This window comes from Gracilinanus agilis, chromosome 3 (genome assembly GCF_016433145.1).
Source record: "Gracilinanus agilis isolate LMUSP501 chromosome 3, AgileGrace, whole genome shotgun sequence".
NCBI lineage: Eukaryota > Metazoa > Chordata > Mammalia > Didelphimorphia > Didelphidae > Gracilinanus > Gracilinanus agilis.
This window is the reverse complement of record NC_058132.1, coordinates 449734606-449762602: the sequence shown is the minus strand read 5'-3', so window position 1 is coordinate 449762602 and position 27997 is coordinate 449734606. Positions and strand designations below refer to the sequence as shown.

General features: G+C 34.5%; 1 protein-coding gene across 2 annotated transcripts; it reads right to left on the bottom strand.

Annotated features, from left to right (window-relative positions):
- Nucleotides 1-65: 65 nt before the first annotated feature.
- ARL6 (ADP ribosylation factor like GTPase 6) lies at nt 66-27997 on the bottom strand. Of its 2 annotated transcripts, XM_044666936.1 has the most exons (9): nt 27798-27997; nt 19444-19594; nt 13843-13904; nt 12114-12182; nt 7464-7558; nt 6510-6639; nt 2894-2949; nt 2756-2768; nt 66-624 (listed from the first exon to the last, which is right to left on the bottom strand). In XM_044666936.1, exons 2-9 carry the CDS (start codon nt 19564-19566, stop codon nt 591-593), a joined length of 582 nt encoding a protein of 193 aa, XP_044522871.1. In that variant the 5' UTR covers nt 19567-19594; nt 27798-27997; the 3' UTR covers nt 66-590. The 2 variants fall into 2 exon arrangements, with proteins under 2 accessions (XP_044522871.1, XP_044522870.1); XM_044666935.1 differs by lacking the exon at nt 2756-2768.

The following is a 27997-nucleotide window of genomic DNA, read 5'->3' as shown; positions in this document are numbered from 1 at the left end:
AACATTTTTCTTTTCAGCCTAAACAAACACACAGTAGTTGATACATTCATTTCATATTTTATTAATGATAACATGTTATGCTTAGTAACAAGTTAAATACATACTAATAACCAAAGTCCCTCATGAGCATCTGTAGTCCTCTTGAAAAACAGAATTCATAAGGTTCCATCATGTACTAAGTTACAAAAAATGAGACATCTTTTAAAATAAAAGATATTAAAAAAAAAGATTAAGCCAGGACAAAGAGATGGCATATATTTTACTTTTAATGTATACTAAAAAAACAAAAAATGATTAAAATTGAATGCAGACATTTAATGGACTCATTATTTTAGTGTCCTTGCTAAGGAAGATTTGGCCTGAATATATATAATTCATGGGCTCAGCGTACCTGAGAAGTTATATTGCTAAAAAATAAAAAGCTAATACTTCTCAACTCCATGAAGGCAAACAGAATAATGTATGACATCCTTAAACACACACAGAGGCAAAGCATAAAATAAAATAATAAACAAAATGTGCTTTAAGAAATCATGCCTTGAAATGAAACAACTGTTGAAGTTTATGAACATCATCGTGTCTTATAATCATTATCTTTTCATGTCTTCACTGCTTGGATCTGATCTGGGAAGAAGAAATAAAAATGAAAAAGCATAAATCCTCACTTGGTAAAAATGTACTAAGTAATCCCAAAGTACATACAGCATATTCCAAATCTAAACACATATATTTTTATAAAGTTTTATGCTTTCAATTTGAATACTCAAGTGTATAATAAAGTAAAATGTATTCCAAATATACTGTCTGTATGGCTACTCTTAAAGAAAGACAGATTTCAAAGGGGGAGGCAAATAATTTGTGGTTAGATAAAAGGAATGCACATTTTCTTAAGGTTTTTACTAAACAACATATTGTTTACTTTGTTGGTTATCTAAGAATCCTGCCTTTGTTTTCTAATAAATAGGTGGTTATACAAAGCCAAAAAAAAAACAGGACACAAGAGAATAAAGATCTTAGAGGCCTCACCCAGTCCCCTTCATTTTATACATGACTAATGTCACCAAGAATTTTTCAAAATTAAGCTTAAAATGTTAAATATGTATAATATTTATCATAAGATGAAACAAAATTCTCCTTTTTTCTTGTACTAAGACATGACAGGAAAATGACCAAAGTAATCCAGTCTCCTGACTTTATATGTCCTCTTTTACAATTTAACTTGACCTAGATGCCTTTGGTCAACACATCAGCAATTGTGTGCACTAATGAATATTCTTAATTATTATTTATTTTCCAAAGCAGCTTAAGCTTAGGTCCAAGTATAGACATTTAACAAATGTCTATTGTATTGAATTATGGAAGAGAATTTTATGGCTTAGCTAAAATGCCACCTTTTTTATGTTCAAAGATACTTCTAGCCCATTGAGCTTTCCCCTTAAAACTCCCCACATACTGTTAAACTTCCTCATTTTCTCATTCTCTGTTTTGTATTATTATGTATCCATTTATTGCTCTTTTAAATCATAAAGTCTTTAGAAGTAGTGATTATATCTTATTTATCTTGTAACTCCCTCACCACCTAGCACAGTCTTGCATTAGATAAACACTTGAATGAATTCATTAAAACAATAAAAATGTAAGCTGCCTGCCATTATAAATAAATTTGAATGCTAAGATAAACAAAAATTATATTTATAACTTAAAAAAATACATTAAGTTAATGGTCATCAAGGTGTCTCTGATTCTGGATCACTACTGACATCTAGTGGTTAGTTTGAAAAAGAACCCATTTTTAGGAAACCCAGCACTGTTCTTTTAACATATACAGTTCCCCACTTCCTGCCTTCATCTCCTTCAAAATCACCAATAAACATCTATAAAATGACCGGTCAATCAGTCAATCAACAAGCATTTTTATGTGCTGGACAGGATGCTAGAAACCCAAGAGAGGCAAAACTGTCTCTGGTCTCAAGGAGTTTACATTTTTAAAGGAGGAGCCAACATAAATAAATGGATATATATATATAATACACAGAGAGTATACAGAAAGGAACCTTAGAGGGGAAGGGAATAGGAGAGTAGGCCTGCAAAAGGTGGCACTGAGCCAGGCCCCGGGGAGAAGCCAGGAATCCCAATCCCGGCTTCAGGGACAGCGGGCTCAGCGGCTGGCAATGGGAGCCGGGATGTTTGGTGGGAGGAACAGCAGGTCCGTGATGGCTGTATCATAGAATGTAGGGGAGTAGAGAGTAAGAAAAATGAAAGGTAGAAAAGGGGCAGGATGAAAAGGTTTCAATGTTGAAATACCTGATTTTTGCCTCAAAGGGTAAGAGTTACTGAGTGTGTGTGGTGAGGAAATGGGGAGTGTGAAGTAAGAATATACATCTATAATGTATATTATATTATTCAACCAGCTTTGAAATGCCTACTATGTTCAAGGCACTGTGAGTATGCTATACTCTTCATGATAATCCTTATCTATAGAAGTTGGAGAGAGAGGGCATGCAAGATTCTTAAAAGGACAATCTGGTTCATACTATTCATGTGTGTTATGTTATGGATAATAAATGTTTAAAACCAATTGCTGAAATAATGTTAAAAAATCTGACTGAAATACTTTCACTTCTATGTTATTCTGTATTTAGATTTAATGTCACAAGTTTCTGAAAAAATACTGGCTATAATTTTCACTTGTAAATTTTCCTATAAATAAAGCCTTAAAAATATAAGAAAATGGAGTAAGATTCTGAATACTTACTCTGTAGTTTTTTCTGACATCAAAATTATGTGGAAGTAAGAAAAAAGGCAGGTGACATAATCAAAAGAAAACTTATAAAAGAAAAAACTGAACAAGAAGGAAACAAAGAGTTGAAGATCTATAAAATACTAGGTGTACCTTGCAGCCAGTCTACACCTTCTTGTAACCCTTCTCCCTTAATGGCATCACTAGCACTGCAATAAAAACAAAATATACTTCATATAAGTACATAAAAAATTTTATTTTAAGTCTACTATGTACAGATTTATCATAATTTAATATCATATATTCTTTAAGTTTATGAAAATACAAAATGAGTAAAAATATTGGATAACAGCATTTGCTCAGAAGCAAAACATAAAACCTGTTCACAAAACACACTGAATTTTTGTTAAACAGTTTTGCCACCCTTGAAAAATGTTACTCTTGTTATACTCTACTGACCTACCATCAAAAGAACATGCAATTTCAGCTGTTTTTTCCAGAATTGGCAATGGATCTGTACTGAAAGATTTACACTGAACCTCCTTTGTCCCTAAATGGCATTTATTTTTAAGGTCAGTATTATAGTATGACCACAGAGTTGAGTCCTTTCTCTGTCTAAAGATAATTGATGTGTACAGGAATCAATTCTATAATTAGTCAACATTATTCTCTAATCAAATGAATTCCCCAGACAGTCTTCCTCAACATATTAACTGTTTTATAGGTAGCCACAATCAAGTTATAAAACTGATAAGAGGGGGGCAGCTGGGTAGCTCAGTGGATTGAGAGTCAGGCCTGGAGACAGGAAGTCTTAGGTTCAAATCCGGCCTCAGACACTTCCCAGCTGTGACCCTGGGCAAGTCACTTGACCCCCATTGCCCACCCTTACCATTCTTTCACCTAGGAGCCAATACACAGAAGTTAAGGGTTTAAAAATGTAAAAAAAACCAAACAACAAAAACTGCTAAGAATATAATAGGCATAATGTAGTAGATAGAATTATAGCCTTATAAAAAGAAATACTTATGTCCAAGACCTTCCTTTGATACATGCTGGCGTTGTGATCAGAGAGAAGTTACTTAATTTTCAGTGCCCCAGACAATTAAGACTATAAATTACAGGTAAACTATAATCTGTAGCATTCTAACCTTGCTGAAATCACAAGTCTGGATAAAAAGATAATATGATTTAGACAATTTTACAGAGAACCAAATATTCTACCTTTTTAATTAAAGTGGGAATTTAAGTGTGCCCAAATCAGTGTACACCGTATTTTCTGTAAGTTTTTAATTCATTCAGTAGATGCTTTTCAAAGAATAAAGATACTGTAAGAATAATAGGCATATGTAGTTAACACTTTCAGACCATTAGGGTTCCAATTCACATTTGATATTTATATAGCACTTTATAGTTTGCAAAGTACTTTATGGGGAACATAGGTGGCACAGTGGATAAAATGCTAGGACTGTAGTTGGGAACACCTGAGTTCAAATTTGGCTTTAAACTGCTAACTGTGTGACTCTGGGCAATTCACTTAACCCTTTTTGCTTCATATTTTTCATCTGTAAAATGAGCTGGAGAAGGAAATGGTAAACTACTTCAGTAACTTTGCCTAGAAAACCTCATATGGGGTCACAAAGAGTTGGACATGGCTGAAAACAACTAAACAAAACAAAAGTACTTTATAGACATCAATAGTGATCTGAATAAACTAAGAATATTGCAGTCAAAATTTAAATCTGGGAAGGACACTAAGAGGCCATTGAATTGTATGTCTTTATTTCACAGATAAAGAAATTAGGGTATTTAACTTCCCTTGTGTGGTTACATAGCTATAATTTGTCTGAGGCAGAATTTGAATTCAGAGCTTCTTGAATCCAAATCCTTAGCACTATATTGTCTGCATCATCTAACTGCCTACCCCCAAGCATTCATTATTTAGTTTAGAAATTCAGAAATTGTTTGATAATTAGTGAAGTATCAGAATTTGGCTTATCGATTAGTGCCTCAGAAGACAATTTGACTTCAGTTTCTTCTGCTCCTTTCATTATTCAAACTTTCTCAATAGTTCTTTCTCTCCTTCTTCCTAGTCCAGGAACAGTGATATTCACATTTCTCATACCAAAGCTAATTCCTTTATTTCTGCCCTGAGTCCCATTAGCTCCAATTTTTCCCAGGATCCTACTGTAACAGCTATTCCCTTTTTAAAATATCTTTAATCTTTTCCCCCCCTTCCCTTCTGTCTACAAATGTGTTTAAATCTCATCAATCCTTTAAAAAACAAAGAAACAAACCAAGCTTTCCTTAATGCATTTATCCCATGTCTACCATCTTTACCCTCCTCACTTTTAAAAAAAAACTGTACACTCAAAGCTTTTACTTCCTCAATACCCATTTTCCCCTCAATCTCTTATTATTAGGCTTCTGACCTTACTATTCTAATGAAAGTCATCTAAGCCTCATACTCAATTTTTTTAGAACTCATCCTTTATTTGAAACCCTTGACAGTACTGAACTTGTCATCTAGATATTTTTCTTTACTCGTTTCAATGGTAGCACACTCACATGGATCGCCTATCTCTTTAGTCACCCGTTCTTTGTCTTCTTCATGAGCTTAGCTTCTTCTGGACTGTTTAATATGCACATTATAAGTACTGACCAAGGATTTGTATGATACATGTATGAGTGTTCGTGCAACTTTATTGTTGTGGGGAACTTTGAGTGAGGAAACAGACTCTGCCAATGCAGAAACCATATTGTACCTTCACATCTTGGAAAGTTAGCTTACTTAGGGTCATATAATAACTCCATTTCAAAGGAAGAATGTGAATAGAGGTTTTTCTGCCTCTAACACCATTTTACTCTTCATTATTCACTATCTTCTCTATTTGTGCTACTTCTCTAGTCAAGCTTTTCTCTCTATGTTCTGTCTCATCAGTCTCATTTCCCACCCCCTCCCCATAGCTTTGCCTACCACTTGGATGAAGATGACTCCCAAATGTCTAGTGTCAAATCTTTTTGATTTCTTCATTGTTTCTGATGTTGGTCACTCCCTTTTACCTTGTAATATTTCTTTTTCTTTGTTTTTAAATATATTAAGGGTAGGTTTGATTGTTATCATAGGAACTTTTATTTTTCTCTTCTTACTGACTCTTCTCTTTACTTCTCAAGGACAACCATGCAATATCTCTTACATTACTACCCTTCTCTTTGCTCCCATTGCCATTACTCTAGTTCAGGCTATTATTGCTACCTTCTGAAATTAAACCAATATCTTAGAATTTGTTTATCAGATTTTCTCTTGTACCATCCTTTGTAATGTTCTGTAATAAATGAGTGTTGGGGGGAAGAAAACATTTAAAAGGGAAAAAAGAGAAAAGAAAAATGTGGTGAGGGGCATTAAAGGAAATTTTGGCTACTTCACTTTTTTCTTTAACCCAGGGCTATTTTTTTTGGATATTTGTTAGATAAGGGTCACTAATTTAATTAAGTAACAAGAAGCTATTTTCCAAACATGTAATAAAGTTCATATCTAAAAGTAATTGCTGATAAGATAGTTCAACCTTATTAGTTTTTCCAACTTGCATTAGTGCCATAATAATCTTATGAATGTACAAATCTGACAAATAAATACCTTTGTTTTCAAAGTTAACATCTCATCATTAATGTCTAGCTATATACAACTTTACTGCTATGTTGTAGTTCAGAAAAGAATGATCAAAGCTGAAAGTTTTTGTTTTAATGAGAAAGGAAAGGCAAAGAACTTTACCAAATATGCCATGGTTTATCTTTGATGTTCTCTAAAGACAGCAACTGAGACACTTTTACAGATGTTACTGCATCTCTAAGATCCATTTTGTTAGCAAAGAATAAAATTGGTATTCGGCGGTTCTTAATATCTGAGAAAGAAAAAATAAGACTGTAATCACTTTTTAAGTCTGTCACTATCTTAAAATTATCAGAAATGAAAACAAAATAGGAAAATTCTTAGCATTTGTAAGTCTCTATGCTTCACAAAACACATTTAAAAAAATATACATATATCAGGAGATGAAATTTATACTTTACTGCAGGCAGCAATTCTGAACCAAACTCATGGTGGAAAACAGTGAAGAGTTAAAGATTCAGAAATTCTTTAGAACTCTGGAGAAGCAATCAGGTGCTTGCAAAAAAAAAAAAAGAAAGAAAGAAAGAAAAAAAATCTCATCTTACTGGCTTCAGAGTAAAGGAAGTACAATAAATTTGAATAATAAGGTTTTGTTCCAAAGATTTTAACATATAGGGAAAACTTAAATTTCAATAATTTATTTCTAAAATTTAATATAGAAATTTCAAAAGTAGCTTTGAAAAAGCCCTGAATTGGGGGCAGTTAGGTAGCTCAGTAGATTGGGAGCCAGGCCTAGAGATGGGAGGTTCTGGGTTCAAATATGACATCAGACACTTCCTGGTTATGTGACCCTAGCCAAGTCACTTAACCCCCATTGCCTAGCCCTTCCACTTTTCTGCCTTGGAACCAATACACAGTAGTGATTCTAAAATGGAAGGTAAGGGTTTTTAATACAGCAAAGAAAAACTTTAAAACACTAAAAAATAGTAAGCAAATGAAATTATTTATCTGTTTTATATAATGCATATTTATAAATTTTGGAAATTTTAATTATATAATTACAGTACATGAATTATATGTGATTAATATAATATACTGGAAGATAAAATCACTCACCTGGATGATTCAGGAGAATATCAAGTTCTTCTTTGGCTACAACCATTCTTAATCTGTCACTACTATCAATGACAAAAATAATGGCCTGGCCTTCTCTGTGTAATATATAAAAATGAGGAGAAAAATTACAAATGCTTACAGAAATTACCAAAAGCTATACTGGTAACAAATTAGGATATATTTTCCCCTATGGTCCATAAATATATGTGTGTGTGTGTACATATATATATATATATATATACATATATATATATATATATATATATTCCCAAATACTCTTTGTAGGAGATGGTGGTTTTAAATACATGCTCTAAGTATGGTCCCTAAGGACCATAAATATGTTTTGGAATGTAGCATTTAAATTTTGAGTAAAGTTGGGCAAATTTTTCAGACAAGAACTTCAGAATATTAAGAGTAATGATAACAATTGACATTTATCCAGTGCTTTAAAGTTTATAGAGTGATATTACCCCTCTTCCCATACAGTCACTCATATGAATCTTACAATCTAATCTCCCTGGGCCTTTACAGCCTTCCCTTTTATAAAATGAGGCCTTTGGGGTCTCAATCTCTCAAGCTCTCAATCTGTGATTCTATGAACCTTTGAAGCTTTTCTGGTAGGTACTATAAGTGTTATTGGTTCTTTTTTTATATATATGACAAAAATGAGGCTCAGAGAGGCCCAATGTCTTCTCCAGGGCAACAGAGCTGGTTAGTAGTTAATGTCAAGAGATGGAAAAGACCCTAGATCAGCTTTGGCAAACCTTTTCTGAGTTTGAGTGCCCAGAGGGCAACTTCAAGCTATCTGTGAGCCCGCATTAAGGAGAGAGCTGAGGGAGGAAGTACTTGCTTTGGGTGGCTGGATAAAGGGGTAGAACATGCAAAAAATGTCCCTGGGCACTAGGAAGAGGGAAAACAGAATAGCTCCCCAAGTGCTGGCTCTACGTGGGTGCCACGTCTTTGCCAATGCTGTGCCTAGACCCTTTTTTAAAACGCCATTACCTTCTGTCTTAGAATTGATACTAGCTATCTGTTTCAAGGCAGAGGAACAGTAAGTACTAGGTAAGTAGGGTTAAGTGACTTGTTCTGGGACATATAGTTAATGTCTAGGGCCCGATTTGAACCCAGGACTCCTGATCTCCAGGTCTGGTTCTCTTTAATCTAAGCCACCAAGCTGCCCCCACTCAGGCCTAACTATGCCACCCCGTTTATTTTATTTAAGCACGGGAGATCTTAAGCACGGTAATATTATGGATTGATTCAAATTAGAGGGTAGTAGAACAATTTAACTAGTGGTATTAAGTCATTGGCATTAGTTTGTATGTCTTCTCATGCCTCTCTCTTGTTTTTCTTTTCTTACAGCATAATATTTCTTTACCTCATGTACCACAATTTGTTCATTGTTGGGTTCCCGCCAACTATGATGAGCATCTACCATGTTTCCATTTTTGTGCTACTACAAAAAAGTGCTGCTATAAATATTTTGGCATATGAGGGCCCTCTCTTTTATCACTGGTATTCTAGGCAAAGGTATATATCCAGAAATGGGCCCTGTGTGACAAAGGACATATCATTTTATTGGCATAATTTCAAATTACATTCTAGAATGTTGGGACTATTCCCATCTTGCATTATTGTATATTTTCTAGGTGAAACTTCAGAACTGTTTTCATCTGCATTTCTCTTATTATTAGTGATTGGAGGTGATCTTTCATATGCATAGTTTGCAAATTTTTTTTGAGAATTCTTTTGATTCTTTATCCATAATGATCAAGTTTGGTCCTGAAGAAGAGATATAAGACTATATGTAACTTTCCCTTTTTGGCAAAGGTGGGAGACTGTAGGTATGAAATCTTACATAAAAAGATAAACCTAGTTGATGTGTGGGTTATTTTTGATAAACTTTTTTTTCCCTTGATAGTCTTTGGTTTAAGGAATGGCTGTCTGGGAGGAGAAGTAGTTTCTTTCCATCTATCATAGGTCTATAGATTTAGAACTGGAAGGGAGCTTAGAAGTCATCAAATACCACCCCTTTATATTTCAGATTAGGACACTGAAACCTAGAAAGATTAAGTGGCTTGCTACAGGGTACATAAGTAGTATGGTGGCAGAGCTGGGATTTGGACCCAGATTCTCCTACTCTAAATCCTAAAAAGGGAAAAAGTCTGCAGTTTTCCAGGAAATTATACTGTATTTTGGAACAATCAGAAAATACCAAGTGACTATAGTTGTGCAGTAAAGCTAACAGTTTGCTACTTGAGTTCCTGGATAAGAATGTCAAAATAGGCTATAATGAAATGTAATAAAAACTTAAAAATTTCAGGTATACAATTTCAAGCAAAATAATAATAACTTTAACAATGTATCATACTATACAACTACATATACTATGTCTATACTGCTTGTTGTTTCCTAAAAGAGAAATGCTTTATAACAATATATCACAAAATCAATTGTAAGTAAATTCGACTAAGATACTATGTCACATGATGAACCTTTCAAAATATTGCTCAATCTAAGTGGACTAATCCTCCCATCAAGTGGATTTTAAAATATGAAGCCATAAATTTCTATTATGTGCAATTTTTTAAAAAAATGTGTATTAAATATAACAATGTAACAATTGCTATTTGTGTCCCTTTTTGAATGTGTTTTCTTCTGTGTATTTTTAAAATTTGTTATTAATATACTTAATAGATTTTGAAAAAATGAACTTGGCAAACTTTAAAGAAGTGGAAAAATCTGAGAGAAGTTTCTCATGCTGTCCTAATTCAACCTGCTCTAAAAAAAAATCATATAAAATTTATTAGTGCCATAGAGACAGTTATTATCAATTTTTTCAAAATAAACAATAAAATCAACAATATGTCTATATACTAATTATACTCAAACATAGTTAGCATGGTATAATGAAAAAAGAGCACTGAACTTGGAATTAGAAGGACCTGAAATTGAATCCTAGTTTTGACATTTACTATCAGTATAACACTGCTCAAATCACTTCAGCTCTGAAAGCCTCAGTCCCCTCATCTATAAAATGGGGATAATAATATTTACACAATCTACATCAGAGGTATTATAGGGGAAGATCTTTGTAAACCTTAAAACAACATAAATATGTTACCTCTGTTATTTGGTAGTAGGACAGAACACACTCCAATTCCTCAGTAATTACAGTTTTATCCAGCACAAATATACATACAATAAAAGTAATGCCTGTAATGTGGGTAATTTGAGGAAAGGTGGGGTATAAGGGAGTTTGAAAGGAGGATGTTGGAGACTTGCTAAGTGGGTAATCTCGGTTACAGGTAGGCTGGGATTAAAGGAGATTCAGGGTATAATAGGACTGAAGTCAGGAGTATAACACAAAAGGGAAACAGAGATTTTCAGGGAGAAGAGAAATTAAACTAAACAGACAAACACAGCAGGCTTACAGACTGGGACTTAGACTCAAACACAAGCTGAGGGAAATAGACTAGACTGAAATTAACAAACAGGCTTTAGTTAATTTCACAGGAAGGGACTTATTTTGAAGTAACACCTTCCTTCAAGATGGATGCCCCAGCTTCCCTCTAAGCCCAGAGTATGTTGTTTCTTTCCCTCTTCTTCCCTCTTGATAACTAACAGACAAATTATACTAATAGGGCTGTTGAAACACAAAAGGGTTTATTTTCTTTGAAGGATGTTTGTTAGGAAGGTGGATCAAAGGAAAGCCCTATCAGTTGTCTCAGGAACCTTAGGTGGGGGAAGGGAAGCAAAGATGGAGTCTGAGTAAGGGCCTGCCTTTAAACTCAGCTTTACTAAGTGTTATTGCTATCTAAAGGGAATAAATGATGACTGACTAACTATAACTAATGCTGGCAATTAGGTACCCTTCATAGATTTAACTCCTCTCTAATTACTCTCCTTATTAACTCCACAGACCTATAAGGTAAGGGAGGGAAGGCAGGGATGGTATTAGGAAAGGAAGATATAAAGGGTCTATCTAAAATAATAATTTCTTAAGTAAATATATCAAAGCTAGGCTAAATTTCAATATTAAAGCTAGGTAATCAAACAGCTCGGCTCATTGACAACCTCCCTCCACGGAAGATCCAGCCAACTCCTTTTCCTCAAGATTCCAAACCCCTAACAGCTTTTGGAACTCAGCCAAAGCTAGAAAAAACTATATCACCCCAATTCTGTATACTACATGCCAAGCACATAACCTTGTACACAGGGGTTTTGTAATAAATGGTTTTTAAAAATAGAATTGAATTTACTTGGCATTTTGCAGATTACAATTATAAATCTTTCCCTTGAGAGATTATTTAAATTAGGGGAGAATTTAAAATTATTCCCCACAAGCCCATTCAAGTCTATTAAAATTACCATTAAAATAATTTGCTGTGATTTGCTATTAAAACAGAAACATTCCATTCATCAAATCACATTGATACAGATTCAACTCAAATTCTACAAATACTCCAAACTCTGTAATTGGCATTGAGAGTAATATGAAGAAAAATATATGCTGTCAATATGAAGAAAAATATATGCTGTCTTTAACCTCAATGAGAATGTCTAATAAATATGTTCAAAATACTTAGGATGTAAAACATCTAGAATAAGAGGCAAAACATTTTATGGAAGCATTGAGAATTTACTTACTTGTAATAATGTTCCCATAAGTTTCTATATCTCCCTTGACCTGACATGTCAAATACTGTGAAAGACAAGCTGCAAAAGAAATTCTGTGTTAAAATATGTCACTAATTGAAAATGTATATGCACTATTAATAATTTTTTTAAATTAAGAAATAACTATTGGGATGAAAGCTTTAAATTGAAGAGGATTTAATTTTCCAGCTATATAGATTGACAGTGAAATGGGATAATTATTATCATTATTTTAAGTGGGATAATTATTGTTAGTAAACATGGCTTTATACTATATAGCATTAAAAAAGATGATTTTTTTATTGGTCAAATAACCAACTTTAACGTTAAATTATAATAAAAATTCAATGAGTTCCAACTTTTGAGAGCTTTTAAATCATTAACTTTAGAACAAAAAGGTTAATTTATTAGTCATTTATATTTGCAAGTAACAATCAGAAGTTCATTATTTTAAACTAACCTGAGACAAAAAAAAAAACAAATGAAAAACTCGTGCTCTGATGAGAGAGGTATTGTGTGTGTGTGTGTGTGTGTGTGTGTGTGTGTGCACGAGAGTGAGAGAGAGCACTAAAGCACTAAATAGAAGAAAATGCACAATTTAATAATTTTAAATGTGACTTTATGAATTCTCCCATAAAATGGAAGCGTATAGCAGAAGAGATAGAAACCAGAATCCAACAATATATTGTTTAAAAGAATCTATTCTGAAACAGAAAGACATTTAAAGTAAAGGGCTGTAGCACAATATTATGCTTTAGATAAGGTAAAAAAGGTAGGAGTGGCAATCATGATCTTAGAAAAGCAAAAGAGATTTAATTAAATAATTCAAAAGCATAGGCAGGGAAATTGCATTTTGTTAAAAGGTACCATAGACAATATAAAGCAATGTCAAAAAGTTTTAGTTTTTCTGATGAGAGCCTCATTTCTCAAACGTATAGAGAACTGAGACAAATTTATAAAATAAAAACCATTCCTCAGTTGAAAAGTGGTCAAAGGGTATGAACATTTAGTTTTCAGAAAAATAAATCAAGGCTATCTAACTAAGGTCACATGAAAGAATGCTCTAAATTAATATCAATTAGAGAAATGCAAATTAAAACAACTCTGAGATACCACTTCACACTCATCAGACAAATGCTGGAGAGGATTAGGCAGACTAATGAATGCACTGTTAGTGGGACTGTGAATTGGTCTAAGCATTCTGGAGAACAATTTGGAACTATACCCAAAGGGCTTTAAAACTGCATATCTTTTTACCCTGCAATACCATTATTAGGTCTGTATCCTAAAGAGATCAAAGGAAAAGGAAAAGGTATAAAAAAGTATAAAATATTCATAGCAGTTATTTTGTGGTGGCAAAGAATTGGAAATTAAAGAGATACCTATCAATTGAGGAATGGTTGAACAAATTGTGTATAGGATTGTGATGTAATGCTCTTGTGCAATAAGAAACAATGAGCAGGTTAGTTTCAGAAAAACCTGGGAAGATATATCTGAGGTATATTTTTTATTTTATTTCTGTTTTTCTTGGGGGGGGGACAACATAGCTAATATGGAAATATGGTTTGCATGATTTCACATGTATAGAATTGCCATCAGATTGTTTGCTTTCTCAGTGGGTTGGGGCATAGGCTGGAGTGAGGGAGAGAATTTGGAACTCAAAATTAAAAAAAAAAAGAAAAAAATTTCATAACCATTAATTATAATAAAATTGAATTACCTGGATGTCTTGAATTTCTCTATACTGAAGCCTATTGTTGGAACTATGTCTTGAGTTTGAGCCTATGAAAGAAAATAGTAGTTATAAAATGTCATTTACCCCAAACTGCTGTTCTCTTGTTATATCAATCAAAATATTCCATTTCAATAACATCTACCTCAACAGATGACATCCAATTAATTTAAAAGATTACTCTTTTTGATAGTTATAGGTGCTTTATGGTAGCATGTCTAATATTCACAAATATAAGTAACATTTTGAATCTGAATCAACATATTCATATCCCAAACACTAAAGTGGCCAGTATAGATTTCCTAGTGTCACTGCAGGAAAAACTATTATCTTATTAGTGTGGTATTTTAATGGTAACAATGCCTCCCAAATCAGGTTTTTTTAAACACAAAGTTTCCTTACCACAAAAAAAAACAAAACAAAATAAAACCCTTCCCCCAATCCATAGACTCTATTGATGCCTCCATTAAACACATCATGGTCAGATCCTTTAAAAAATCCTAAAGTAGGGGCAGCTGGGTAGCTCAGTGGATTGAGAGCCAGGCCTAGAGACGGGAGGTCCTAGGTTCAAATCTGGCCTCAGACACTTCCCAGCTGTGTGACCCTAGGCAAGTCACTTGACCCCCATTTCCTACCCTTACCACTCTTCCACCTATAAGTCAATACACAGAAGTTAAGGGTTTAAAATAAAAAAAAAAATCCTAAAGTTGGTTGCACTTCCCCATACCCAGCATTCTAGCCAAAATAACAAGCCATAATTATATAACAGCATATGGAACATTTTTCTGAGATGGAAAAACTTGATTTTGTGAATGCAGGATCAAACAGTATAGTATTGTGCACTGTTGAAATTGGCCAGTATTCAAAGTCTGAGCATTTTATATTTTATGTTGAGAAGCAACAACTAAGTAATATCATGAATTTTGAAGTTAATTTAATTGAGCTAATAATATGGTGGTTAGGAAAGCCAAAAAGAAGAAAAGATCACCTTGGTTTAACTCAGTGATTCCCAAAGTGGGCACCACCACCCCCTGGTGGATGCTGCAGCAATACAGGGGGGCAGTGATGGCCACAGGTGCATTTATCTTTCCTATTAATTGCTATTAAAATAAAAAAATTAATTTCCATGGGCGCTAAGTAATATTTTTTCTGGAAAGGGGGCCAAAAAAGTTTGGGAACCACTGGTCTAACTTATGTTTGTTAAAGAGAAATTTATGGTGAGAAAATAGGGCAGCAAAATGCATAATCCTCAATAAACTTTTCAAAAAAACCCATCTAGTGGTCCCAAATCTCCCCTGAGATTTCATCAAATGTGCTAGCCAAAATTTAACTGAGGAAACTATTCTGAATTCCATGCTATTGATCAAAGTGTTCCTTCAGCTTTAGTAAAGATATGGTTGTAATTATGACGATCAAAAACCTTGTAGAACAGCCTGTAATGTAATACTAGATTGATATGAAAAATATTCTCTGTATTTCACTTGAAACATACTTTATTAATAGTATCTATTAGTAGCAATATTAATAAAATTTATTGTTTTCACAAGCTCATATTTATAATTTATATAGAATTATATTGGCTGTAAAATGATTTACATATGAATGAAAAGTATTAATTAAGCACTTACTCTCTGCAGAGCACATATACTGTATATTCTAATTGGTTCTTTTTGACAAACCGGAGATAAAGAACACAAACAATACAGAGAAAATAGAAAGTATATGCTATCCTTAAATACATACTTAAGTTTGGTCAGACATTTAATTAGTAGGGCTTCTTAGAATACTAAGAATTCTATTCAAAGCAAAACAAATAGGACTCAGAAAAGCTTGTCCTTTGTCCAACAATCTTCTAAAGATTAAGAGAAAACAAAGCATTTTTTCCCAAGAACAAGGCTTTTACTTTGTTTCTTTAACCTGAACTGATCATAATGTAGTATTGTGGTTAGGTAAAACCCTAAAAATCACAGATATCACATTACTTATTACATGTAATTGACCCTTAAGAATAAAATCCTAGAATTATTATTAAGGTCTGACTCTTGATATTTTGAAGGACCCAGGATCCTACTGAATTCTCTCCAATAATCACAAGCCTTTAGTTAATATCATGTATGAGGCACCAGAAATAGAAAAAAAAAATTTAAAAGGTCCCTGATATCCAGAAGTTTATATTCTATTGAATGTAAAATCAGATGGCAGCCCCTCTGCATCCTCTCATGCTGGGTCCCTTAGATTAAAAAAAAAAAATTAAGATGAATCACTTAAACCAGTGATGTGCCAGATGCAGCCCCCTGAAATGTTCTATCAGGCCTCGACATTATTCCTAATCTGACAAATACAATGAGTAGGATACAATACAATGAACCTTCAAAAGAGTTGCCTTAGAAACAGACTGACTGATGAGCATTTCCTTTCCTTTGGCCCCCTCTTTAAAAAGTTTGCCCATCACTAATTTAAACAGTTCACCTATTATTCTTTTATATTCTACGTGTCTCCTCACTAGAAAGGCAGACAGTGTAGTGGAATAAGCACTGTTCTAAGAGTCAGAAGATCTAGGTTTTAGACCTGACACCTTTATTTATTAATTATATGAAGGAGGCAAAATCAAGATGTTAGAATAATCAAGGTATAGATCTAGTGGGCTCACCTCCACAAATTCCTTTAAACAGATCTAAAGGTGCAATACCTTGAATTCTGATGAAGATTCTGAAAAAAGTCAAGTCATTGGTCCAGTCCAGCTCAGCACAGGGAGACAAAAAAGAAGGTTTGAGGACCATGGAGATAAATGTGGGGCAGGTACACACTCTGCAGACTATTCTAGAGATAGGGTTTGCATCAGCATGTGTAGATCCTAAACCATAATGGGTCTCCACTGGATCCATACCAAGTACCACAATGCGGACAAGTATCAACTTGCAGCTTTGTTGTTCACCATCCAGTTCTGGGTCCCAGATATGGGGTGGAGTAAGAAGGGGATCTATGCATGGGGTAGTGTTCCTAGGTAGGCTCCATCAGTCAATCATAAACATTAAGTTCCTACCATATGCCAGGCACTATGCCAAATACTGGCTTAGTTATAAAGGGCTTTCAGTGGCCTCACAGGGCATTTTATATTTGCCCCTGGGAGTGTGGGGATCAGAAACCACTGGACTTTACTTAGTTTAGGGTTGATTGGACTTGTGTTTTAGGAAAATCATTTTAGTAGTTGAAATGAGGATGGAGTAGAGGAGAGCCTTAAGGATGATTCCTAGGTTATAAGACTGAAGGACTGGGATGACAGTGTCGCCCTCCACAGGAGTATGAGGAAGATTTAGAGGGAAAGATAATGAATTTCATTTGGAACATATTGAGTTTAAGATGTCTACTGGACATTCAGTTCAAGATGTCCGAAAGTCATTTGGAAATGCTAGATTGGAAGTCAGCCAAGAATATGGGCCAGGATATGTAAATTTAAAAATCTATAGCATACAGTAATTAAATCAATGAAAACTGATGTGATCGCCAAGTAAAGAAGTATAGAGGGAAAAGAAAAGAGGGCCCAGGACAGAATCCAGAGGGACACCTAGGGAAGACAGTTGCAGAGTAGAAGCAGGGCTCTTTACTCTCCTCACAACTAACCACCAGCATACCTCCAAAGGACAAAAAAATCAAATCCAGATGAAAGAAGGGACCCCACAATAGGGTGCAGTATCGAAGGTACGTGGGATCTGGGCATTTCCATGCTATAAGGTGGGGGAAATGGCTCCCATCAAAACATGAGCTGATCAACCCTCCCCCACCCCACCCACAGTACCAGAGTCAGAGGCTGCTCAACAGAGTTAGCTCAGTATCCCTAGTCTCAAAGTTGATCCAGAGCTTGTAAAGACCTCAGGGATCATATCAATTAAAGTAATCCTGTAACTGAGTCAATACTGACCTAAAGTAAAGGTAAAAGGGGGGATACACACACGCACACACACACACACACACACACACACACACACACACACACACACACTCTGCATTTGACTATTTGAAAGGTGACACAATGCTTTGCATTTGAGTATGCAATAAAAATTTGTTGAAGAATAATGCTGATCAAATTCCATGTTTTACCTATCCTTGATTTAAATGTTTGGCACCATTTTTGCTCAGATTAGAAAATCACATCAAACTGTTAAATTCAATAAAATTACATTGATATAGAAATGAAATTTTCACTAAAGCCCTACATGAATGCAACATAAAAACAAATATTTTACAAGATTTATGCATTTTCTAGCATTATTTTCTATAATATCCTTCATATATGTTAGGTCACAAAAATTAATAAAAATAAATCATTACTTTTGTGAATTGAGTTTGATGTATTAGAAAATAAACAAACCTACTATGCCCTGATTGTTCTTATCTCATTCCACTCCATTCCATTGGACCATACCCTATCGTGCCATTCCCCTACCTTTATATTAAGGTATATATTTTATGTACCTTTATGTTAAGGTACATAAGAATGAGGGTATAGGTGAAAATGGTTGTGTGTCAACAACTAGAATCTCTTGGAACTTATCCAGGTCTCCAGGCCTGGCTTGAGGTCAGACCCCATATACTACAAACTACAGGGCCAGCCCTAACTGGATGGTCGTGATTGCTTCCATTTAATTATTATCTTACATATATCTTATCAATTCTAGAAAAAGCCCTAGTTGGTGATATGTTGCTATTTATATTAATAAGTCAGGAACTCTGTTTACTGCTGGGACAGTTTGGGCCTTTCTGGCCTAAATCTCAACAACATATTTTTAGTTCTTGGAACCAGCCACCTCATTCACTATCACTGGCAATTCCATTGCTAGGAAAGCCTGGCAGCAATTGGTTTCTCTATAATGTGAATTTGGCCAGTGTAGAAAGAAGAATGTTATTAGGGAGAGAGGAATGAATGGCATTTAACTACTGTAGAGCAATTTCTTCTCATAAAAAACCAGAACATTTATTTTCTAAAATATCAAGAATTGTGAGTGTAAATAGTCAATTTTTAACCATCATCTGATGGTACATTTTTTCATAGAACCTAATTATGTTGCCACCTTTATAGGCATTATCCTGCTAAATTCAGTCCTTTAGTAAGGCAGACAATAGGAAGAAGAAAAAATGAAACTGAAATAAGAAAATTTTGGAAATCAGAAAGAAATGCTTTAAAGTAATTGTTAAAGTCAGGTTTTAGTCATTTGTAAATTTTTTTTACCAGAAATAATTGAGAGTTGGCTTTATAAAAATACATAAATATAAAATAAGCAACAGCTTAGTGTACTACTTCAATTCTGTGAAGAGTTATCATGCACTTATGAAATGGTAGCAATGATAAGGGAAAAGAGAACAAAAGTTGGAGTTGCATTTTACAATCCTGGATTTGTCACTGTAAAGTAATGTAAACTTTGGCACATCATTTAACTATGTTGGGAATCAGTTTCCTAACCAAACAAATGGGAAAGGATAGAGCTCTTTGGCTTTGAAGTTATGACATCAAACAAAATATGGTTCACCATTATACTTGCTAATTCTCTCCAATTATAGACAAATGTTAAAGTAACTTAGAAAGCTACTTACATTCGAAGGTTTGAGTTTGTTAATGATGGTAGTTTTGCCACTGTTATCCAGCCCAAGGCATAGAACATGAACTTCCTTCTTCTTTAGGCCAAGCAAGCCTGACAGCTTGTCCAGCAATCCCATAATGATGATTCAAATTTTCACAAACCAGCTGTGAGTGCACAAACGAACACAACACTATTATAAAAGGCACTCCAAATATATACTTCATACATATGTGGGTCAAGAATATGAGGCCTGGAGAGACAATGGAAAAGGCAATACCGATGCCTCCACAGTTTGTAATCAGTAAAAAGAATATAAGCTGATTAGAGCAAAGGAGTCTTGTCTACAAAGCAGATTGACTGCTAATAAACTGGGCACACAGGATAAGTAATACCCTTGGAGTTGCTAGACAAGTTTCATAACAGATATAATATATTAGGCAACAAAATGGATCAGGATCAGGACATTACTGTTTTAGGGTCAGTAATTTTAAAAGTTCATGGATTTGAAGAAGTCTTTCAGTTAGTAATGATAATAATTAAAGAGTTGGAATCTAGAACCTATGAGAATCAGGATGACTAAAATAGTCAATTTACAAAAGAGAAAAAACAAACTGTTAATCATCATTTGAAAAAATGCTCAATCTCACTAATAACCAGAGAAATAAAAATTAAAACAAATTTAAGGAACTACTTGAGATCCATTAAATTGCTAGAAATAATTAAAAACAACAAAACATAATGCTGGTGGGACTGTGTATGGATAAAGAAGACTATTCACACATTGATGGTAGGCTTGCAAATGAATATTGCAACATACAGTAAAAGATGCAAAACTAATCAGACCTTTTGTACCAATATTTCTTTTTTGGGATATACACTGAGAATATAATCAATAGCAACAACAAACTGTTTAAAGTCATATTTTTAAAATTGCAAAAAAACAAAAAACCCCAAACCAAACCTTAAATGAAACTGAAAGCAAGCTAAATGTCCAATGAGGGAAATGAATATAAAAATTATGGAGAATTTCTTATGAAATATGCATGGTGAAAAAAACACATCTAGACAGAGCACACTATGACTACATGAAATGAAAGAATAGGAATGGACACACATATAAAGGACTGCAATAAATACAGAAAATAAATACAAAATCTAGCATTTTACAAATTGAAATTCATTGTACAAATTGTTGTAAAGCGAATCTGTTTATATTGATATTTAACATTACAAATAAAATAGATTTAATTAATCAAGAAAGGACAAGAGAGTGAATTAACACTTTATTTAAAAGAAGAGAGGAACGGATATTTTTCATTTTTACTGACAACCAAAGTAAATAAAATAGATTTAGGTTAGATATAAGGAGAAATATCCTGCTTAGAATTGTTTACAATTTTTACTAAGAGATGAAGACCATGCAATCTCCTTCCATGAGGAAATAAATAATAGTAAATAATAATAATAAAGAACAATATACTTAGATGTATTCATTTGGGATAATTTAGATATAGTCTTGTATACTAGGTCATGTTTCTTCAAATTGTGTTTATGCTATTTAGATTTCTTCTTTCAAGCTAGAAAAAAGATAAAACTGTAAGATGCAAAATGCCCATTCAATTTTATTTCAAATTCCAAATCTGGTTAAATTTAAAGTTAAAAGCTTTTAAAATTATTCCAGCTTTGATCATCATTACTTCTTTTCATCCAAGATAGTTGTTATAATTTCCAAAACCTAAACCATTAAGGTTTAGCAGGCATTCTTTAGTGACTATCAAACATAATTTAAAAAAATTAAAAATCTGATTCTTAAATCATTATTCTTTTCCCTATGCCATTTCTTTAAATAACAATTCAGATTTGATGCACTTTAGTCTTATCAGCTCTGATAATTTCTTTTAAGTAATTCTGAGGTAAGAGCAACATTCAACCCTTCCCTAAAATCCCCTATGATTAAAAAAACATTTTTTTTTTGCTATTTTTTCTTTAGCAGATATTGAAACTGTCTTTCAGATCTGATTAGTTCTGGGGACCAAATTCTCCCTGGTGATATGATTTCTTGGTCTTCTGAGTGGATTGTAGACTATGATAGGCAGGAAAACTTTGAATCAATTTTGTTGAATCAACTTTGTGTCCTTGTTTAGTCTTCTTTGATAACTACTAAATGGCCTAAGACTACATTGGCTATGGGTAAAAAATACACACACACACACACACACACACACACACACACACACACACACATCAGAGTTCTAAATCTTTCAAAGTTGTATAAATTATTCACCTGTTTCTCTTCACTGCACTCTGCATCAGTTCATACAAGTTTCCCTGGTTTTCTCTGAAACCATTCCCTTAATCATTTCTTATAGTATAATAATATCTGATCTCATTCATATTACTATGTTGTTTCAGTCATGCCTGCCTCTTTGTGACCTCACTTAGGATTTTCTTGGCAAAGATACTGAAGTAGTTTGCCATTTCCTTCTCCAGCTCATTTTATAGATGTAGAAACTGAGGCAAACAGGGTTGGGTAACTTGCCCAGGGTCGCATGGCTAGTGTCTGAGGTCAAATTTGAACTCTCTAGGCTCAGTGCTCTATCTATTGTACTATCCACTGTACATCTACCTGCTCTCACATTCCTAATTGTACTATAACTTGTCAATCCATTCCACAAATGATGGTCACCTTTTCAGGTTCCTGTTCTTTGTCATTTCAAAAAGAGAAATGAATAGTTAAAAATGTTTTGCTTAGGTCTAATTTTTCCCTATTCTCCCTTTACATGCCTATCTTCCTTCTCCGCATTCCCTTGACTTTTCTTGATTGAAATGTAGTTCTCTACTTACTTTTCTATGACTTGTTCAGATAAGTGAGGTTCAAATGTCAACTGCATCCCTGACTGCTTCCTTCTTTGTTTGCATAGTCTTAACTGCACATTTTAATTATGTGAGATATTTTCTCCTACCTTTCTTTTCTCTTCGCCTTCCCTTGTGTATTCTTCTTCCTCTCATTCTATTCTTCATAAGATTTAAAAGAATCACTTCCAGGACTTCTGTCCAATTATACTTTCTCTATTGCTACTGTTGATGACAGGATTAAAAGAGGATACATATATCATTTTAGAATGTAATCAGTTTATCCCTGCTTAATCCTTTATATTTTATTTATATCTATTTTTTAAATGTTTCTCATAACCTTTTTGTTTGAACTTTAAAGTTTTTATTCAGCTCTGGTCTTTTAGTGAGGAATGTCTGGAAGTTCTCTTTTTCATCTGCCTCCCCTATCTAAAAAATAGATTAAAAAAAAAAGTTTTCCTAGGCAACTTTTTCTGGGTAAGACCTTTCCCTTTTAGAATATCATATTTTAAACTCTTCACTCCTTTAAAGTAGTGGCTGCTAAACTATATCTCCTTTATATTTGAATTTTTTCTTTCAGACCATGGTATTTTTCTTTGACCTCTCTGAATTTTAGCTATCATATTTCTGAGGTTTCTTTTAGAAGGCAAATGGTGGACTGTTTCTATTTCACTTTGTTCTTTGATTCTAAGGGATCTGGATAATTTTCTTTTTAAGATTTCTTGAGAGGGCAGCTGGGTAGCTCAGTGGATTGAGAGCCAGGCCTACAGATGGGAGGTCCTGGGTTCAAATATGGTCTCAAACACTTCTCAGCTGTATGAACCTTGGCAAGTCACTTAACCCTCATTGCCTAGCCCTTACCATTCTTCTGCCTTGGAGCCAGTACACAGTATTGACTCCAAGATGGAAGGTAAGGGTTAAAAAAAAAAAAAAAAGATTTCTTGATACATGATGTTTAGGCTCTTTATTTTGATAGGCAAGTAGTTCAATGATTCTTACATTTTTTTCATTGACTTGTTTTCCAAGTTGGTTGTTTTTGCTATGAGATACCTTATATTTCTCTAGATGTTTCAGTCTTGACTTTGGTACATTTCTTGCCTATTTAAGTCATTGGCTTCTACTTGACCCATTCTCATTTTCAGGGGTTTGCTGCTTGAGTAAAGTTTTATACTTTTTGTATTAAGCTATTAATTTCTTTCCAACTTTTTTCTACAGTTCTCATTTCTTTTCCAGTTTTTCCTCTAAAAAGTCTAAAGCTTTCCTTTTTAAAGACAGCTTATTCATTCTAAGAATTCTAGTTGAATTTGTATTTAAGCTGATTTTTCTTTGAGGCTTTGTTTGTAGATGTTTTGGGGTCATTCTTTACTTCTGGGTTTATGTATTCAAATGTCCTTGTCACTATACTGGTTTTTCATGTAGGATTCTTTTTTTTTTTTGGTTTGTTTATCTGCTCATTCTTCCAGTCCACAGTATAACTTCAGACTTTATGTGAAGGCCAGATTTCTGAACATTGCTGAAGGATGGTCTAAATTGATTGCTGCTCTCTTGAGTGTATGGAGTTATATTATTCTAGATTTTTTTTCTTTATAACCCTTACCTTCTGTCTTGGAGTCAATACTATGTATTGGCTCTAAGGCAGAAGAGTGGTAAGGGTAGGCAATGGGGGTCAAGTGACTTGCCCAGGGTCACACAGCTGGGAAGTGGCTGAGGCCAGATATGAACCTAGGACCTCCCATCTCTAGGCCTGGCTCTCAATCCACTGAGCTACCCGTCTGTCCTCTATTCTAGATTCTTAAGGACAGCTCAGGCAACTTTTCACTGAATGCAAGGTGCAGTCAAAGTCTGATTGTTACCCCATCCTCTACCCCCATCTGAACTCACCAAGTTCCTGACTTCAGTTTGAGTATGAACAACAATTTACTGCTGTTGGACTAAGTCACTGAAAGTCAACATGAAAGCTCTGATGATTCAAAGTGATGGGACTATTTATTGGCTTCTTTAAGGTCTAGCTGGGATTTTTATCCAGGTTATTCCTCTACAGAGTTCAGATTGTACTGTAAGATAGTAGTAACACTTGTCTCTGCTCCTGAGGTCCAAGCCATGTTGCTACTGCTTGTTTCTAAAGTTACTCCTTAGTATAGTTCTCCTCACACTTGGGCACAGATCCCTTCCTGGCACACTTACCAGTTAACACCTATTCCCACATCACTGTATGACATCACTGTGTGGTATAGGTGTAGGTCCATTTCTTGCCCTTGGACACAATCTCTGTGCAATGAAATGATCAGCAAAACCCATTCCTGCCCAGATCCTGATACCAGCACCCACAAATGTCTCTATTGACCTGGACAAATGACTCATTGTAATTTCTTTTTCTTGGATTTTTCAATGTGTTTTGTTTTGATGCATCACTTTAGAGTTTTGGGGAGAAGCTCACTATATTCCTTCCTGCTACTCTACCATCTAGGTTCTATCTCATAAGTGATCTCTGCCTATATTTAACCAATAAAAATTAATTGCCATGCAGAGAAGGCCAAAAGGGCCCAGAAAGAGTTAGCAAATTTTTAATTTTCTGAAAATAATGCCAAATTACAAAAACAAACCATTTTGAATTTTTAAAATGAATTTTATTGGTATCTTTTAATTTTACATCACTTACATTCCTCCACTATATCTCTTTGACTCTCTCCCAGAAATCCATACCTTATAATAATGAAGAGAAAGGAAGAAAATGCTACACAAAATTAATCAACATATTAGAGAATAGTCTTATACTTTTGTGTAGTCTATAAGCCATTTCTTGATACTGTTATGTTTTTGAAAATAATATTTAAGGGAGCAACTAGGTAGCTCAGTAGACTGAGAATGAGACTAGAGATGGGAGGTCCTAGGATCAAATCTGGCCTCACATTCCTAACTGTGTGACTCTGGGCAAGTCACTTAACCCCCACTGCCTAGCCCTTTCCACTCTTCTGCCTTGGAACCAATACTCAGTATTGATTCTAAGATGGAAGGTAAGGGTTAAAAATAAAAGAAAGAAAATAATATTTAAATCCTTCCTCATGATCAGTTTTATCCTGAAGTCATTGAAAATTAAAAAGTACATGTTGATTTCATTTGCGTGCTCATATTCAGTTCTTTGGAGGATTTTCGCTTTCTCTACCACAGAGGTTGTCACATAAACTTATCTCCATGGTAATCAATATAATGAAATGATCACACAACCCATGAAATTATATCTCTTTATGTATTTGGGTATATAAGAAAACCAATCCCCTCAAATTCATTTATTTGTCTTTCCAAAGAGAATTTGGAGCTTTTTTTTCCCATTTAGTTACAATTTCTTTTTGTCATTTGGATTCATTTGTAGCACTGGCTTTTAAACTTTTTTCTATCATGAAACTGGTCATTTTGGCAAAGTCTATGTATTTCTTTTCAGCATAATTTTTAAAATGCATAAAATAAAATATATAGGATTACAAAGGAAATGAATCATGTTTCAATACCTTTCTCAAAAAAGATTTTTTTAAGTTCATGGAACTCAGGGTTAAGAACCACAAGTATATCAAGAATAACAATAATGAAAAGATTAAGTTTCTCCAGCAATAGTAGGTTAATTCATTGGTTGTAATGTAAGGAACTCATATTTAAGGTACAAACAGTTAAATGAGTGCTTATAATAGTATAAAAATAATGTGATTCTGAGTATCCTCTGCCTCAAATCACTGCTTAAGTGGAAGAGGGAAACACAAGATGTAGACATTCATTTTCCATTTTTCTTAACTTTTTTTTTTGCCCTTTCTAGATTATTATAGCAAAAAATTCATCAGTTGCTGGCCTGATAACAAACCTGTCTGTACTTGGTTAGCTTAACTATATGAATCCAACTACAGAACACAGCAGAAATAGAGATATGAATAACTGGAGAAACATAAGTTGCTCATGACTGGGTCTAGCCAATATAACAAAAATGACAATATTATCTAAATTAATTTACTTATTAAGTACAGTACCAATCAATATTTTATAGAACTAGAATAACTTATAAAATTCATAAGGAGGGAAAAAAAGGTCAAGAATCTCAATGGTAATAATTTTAAAAAGTGATGTTAGAGAATCTATCAGTACCAAATCTCAAACTAGTCAACAAAACAGTAATCATTAGTCAGTTAATAAACATGTATTAAATGCCTATGTTTCAGGCACTGTGTTAAATATTGGGGATTCAAAGAAATGAAAAGGACACTCTTTGCTCTTTAGCTCAGTCTAATGGGAGCCAATATATGCAAACAATGATGGACAAATAAAACTATACACAGGATAAATTTGAAATCATCAACAAAACATCAATTAGTATTAAGGAGGATCAGGAAATGCTTCCTGTATGAGTTAAGATTTTAGCTAGAATTTGTAGGAAGCCAGTAGATACAAATGAGGAGAGCTAGGCATGGAGAACAGGCAGTAAAAAAACCCAAAGTTGGGAGATACAATCATATCTTGCTGTTTTGTTCCAGGATAGCAAGGAGGCCACTGTTACTGGACTGAAGAATATGTGGGGGTGAAGGATGGAAAGGTGGTGGTGAGGGCAAGTTAGAAACAAGAGGATTTTATATTTGAATTAGGAGGTGATAGGGAGCTACTGTAGTTTACTAAATAGAGGAGTGGCGTGGTCACACCTGCTCTATAGAAGGAACACTTTGACAGCTGAGTAGAGAATAGTATGCTATAGCCTAATACAATGAAGGTTTTCCTGACACAGCTTTCTCCCTCTACATAACTTTATTTAGCTCCAGCTTTCCTGATGTAGCTTCCTGGTCTAGGGGCATAAAAAGCTCCAGATGTTAAGAAAATGGGAGACTCTGGATGCCCGAGACCAAGTTGTCATATCCTCTGACGTACAGACCAGATATTTGGCGGACAATATAGCATCCTGGAGAAACTACGGACCACTTTATCTTTGTTTTCATAGTCTTACCATTGGGGAAAAATAGGATGTTTCCTTTGTTAAATGTTCAGTGACTTATGGGGTTGCATCATTTCATCCTAATAACAAACCTGAACTATTTGGGGTTGGACTTGGAGAGACTCCTCCAACAAGCAGGCAAGAATGTGTGGCAAGCAATCACACCTGAGGCGATGAAGGCCTGCATCACAGTAGTAGCAATGTCAGAGGAAAGAGAAGGGAGTTGAATTCCAGATGTTACAAAGATAAAAGTAATAGACCTTGGCAACAAGTTGGATATAGGGGGAGAAACAGAAGACATTTCCCAACCACAAGCTTGGATGGCTGGGAAGAATGGATAGGCTAACAGCAGGATCATGGAGGAGGAAGAAAAGGAGGAGAAGAAGAGAAGAGGAAGAAGGTAAGGAGGAGGAAGCGAAAGAAAAGAAAGAAAAGGAGAGGAGAAAGAGTTAAAGAAGAGGAGGAGAAGGAAAAGGAAAAGAAAGAGAAGAGGAGGAGGACGACCAGGAGGAGGAAGCGATGGGAGTAAAATACCCTCCATTGCGACTCACCCGCAATTCACCACCAGGGAAGGGGGCGGGAACCTTCCGCGTCCCTGGTCGGGGCACGAAGGACCCCTTCCTCAGCTCTCAGGTCCTATCCAACCCCATCTAAGAGAACTTGCCCAGAGGCCGGAGGGATTCATTCACCCGGACAAGTGGGTCTGGGAAATAGAATCGCCCACGGAGTCCCAAGGGGAATTAGCAGAGGA

Bases quoted from the DNA above. Each gene is read 5' to 3' on its own strand.
- ARL6 (XM_044666936.1), bottom strand. From the start codon at position 19,566: ATGGGATTGCTGGACAAGCTGTCAGGCTTGCTTGGCCTAAAGAAGAAG. The intron at 12,183-13,842 runs GTAATTCAATTT...TTTCTTTTGCAG, and splicing joins GAGAAATTCAAGACATCCAG to CTTGTCTTTCACAGTATTTG. The intron at 2,950-6,509 runs GTAAAGTTCTTT...TTTTTATTGCAG, and splicing joins GATAAACCATGGCATATTTG to TGCTAGTGATGCCATTAAGG.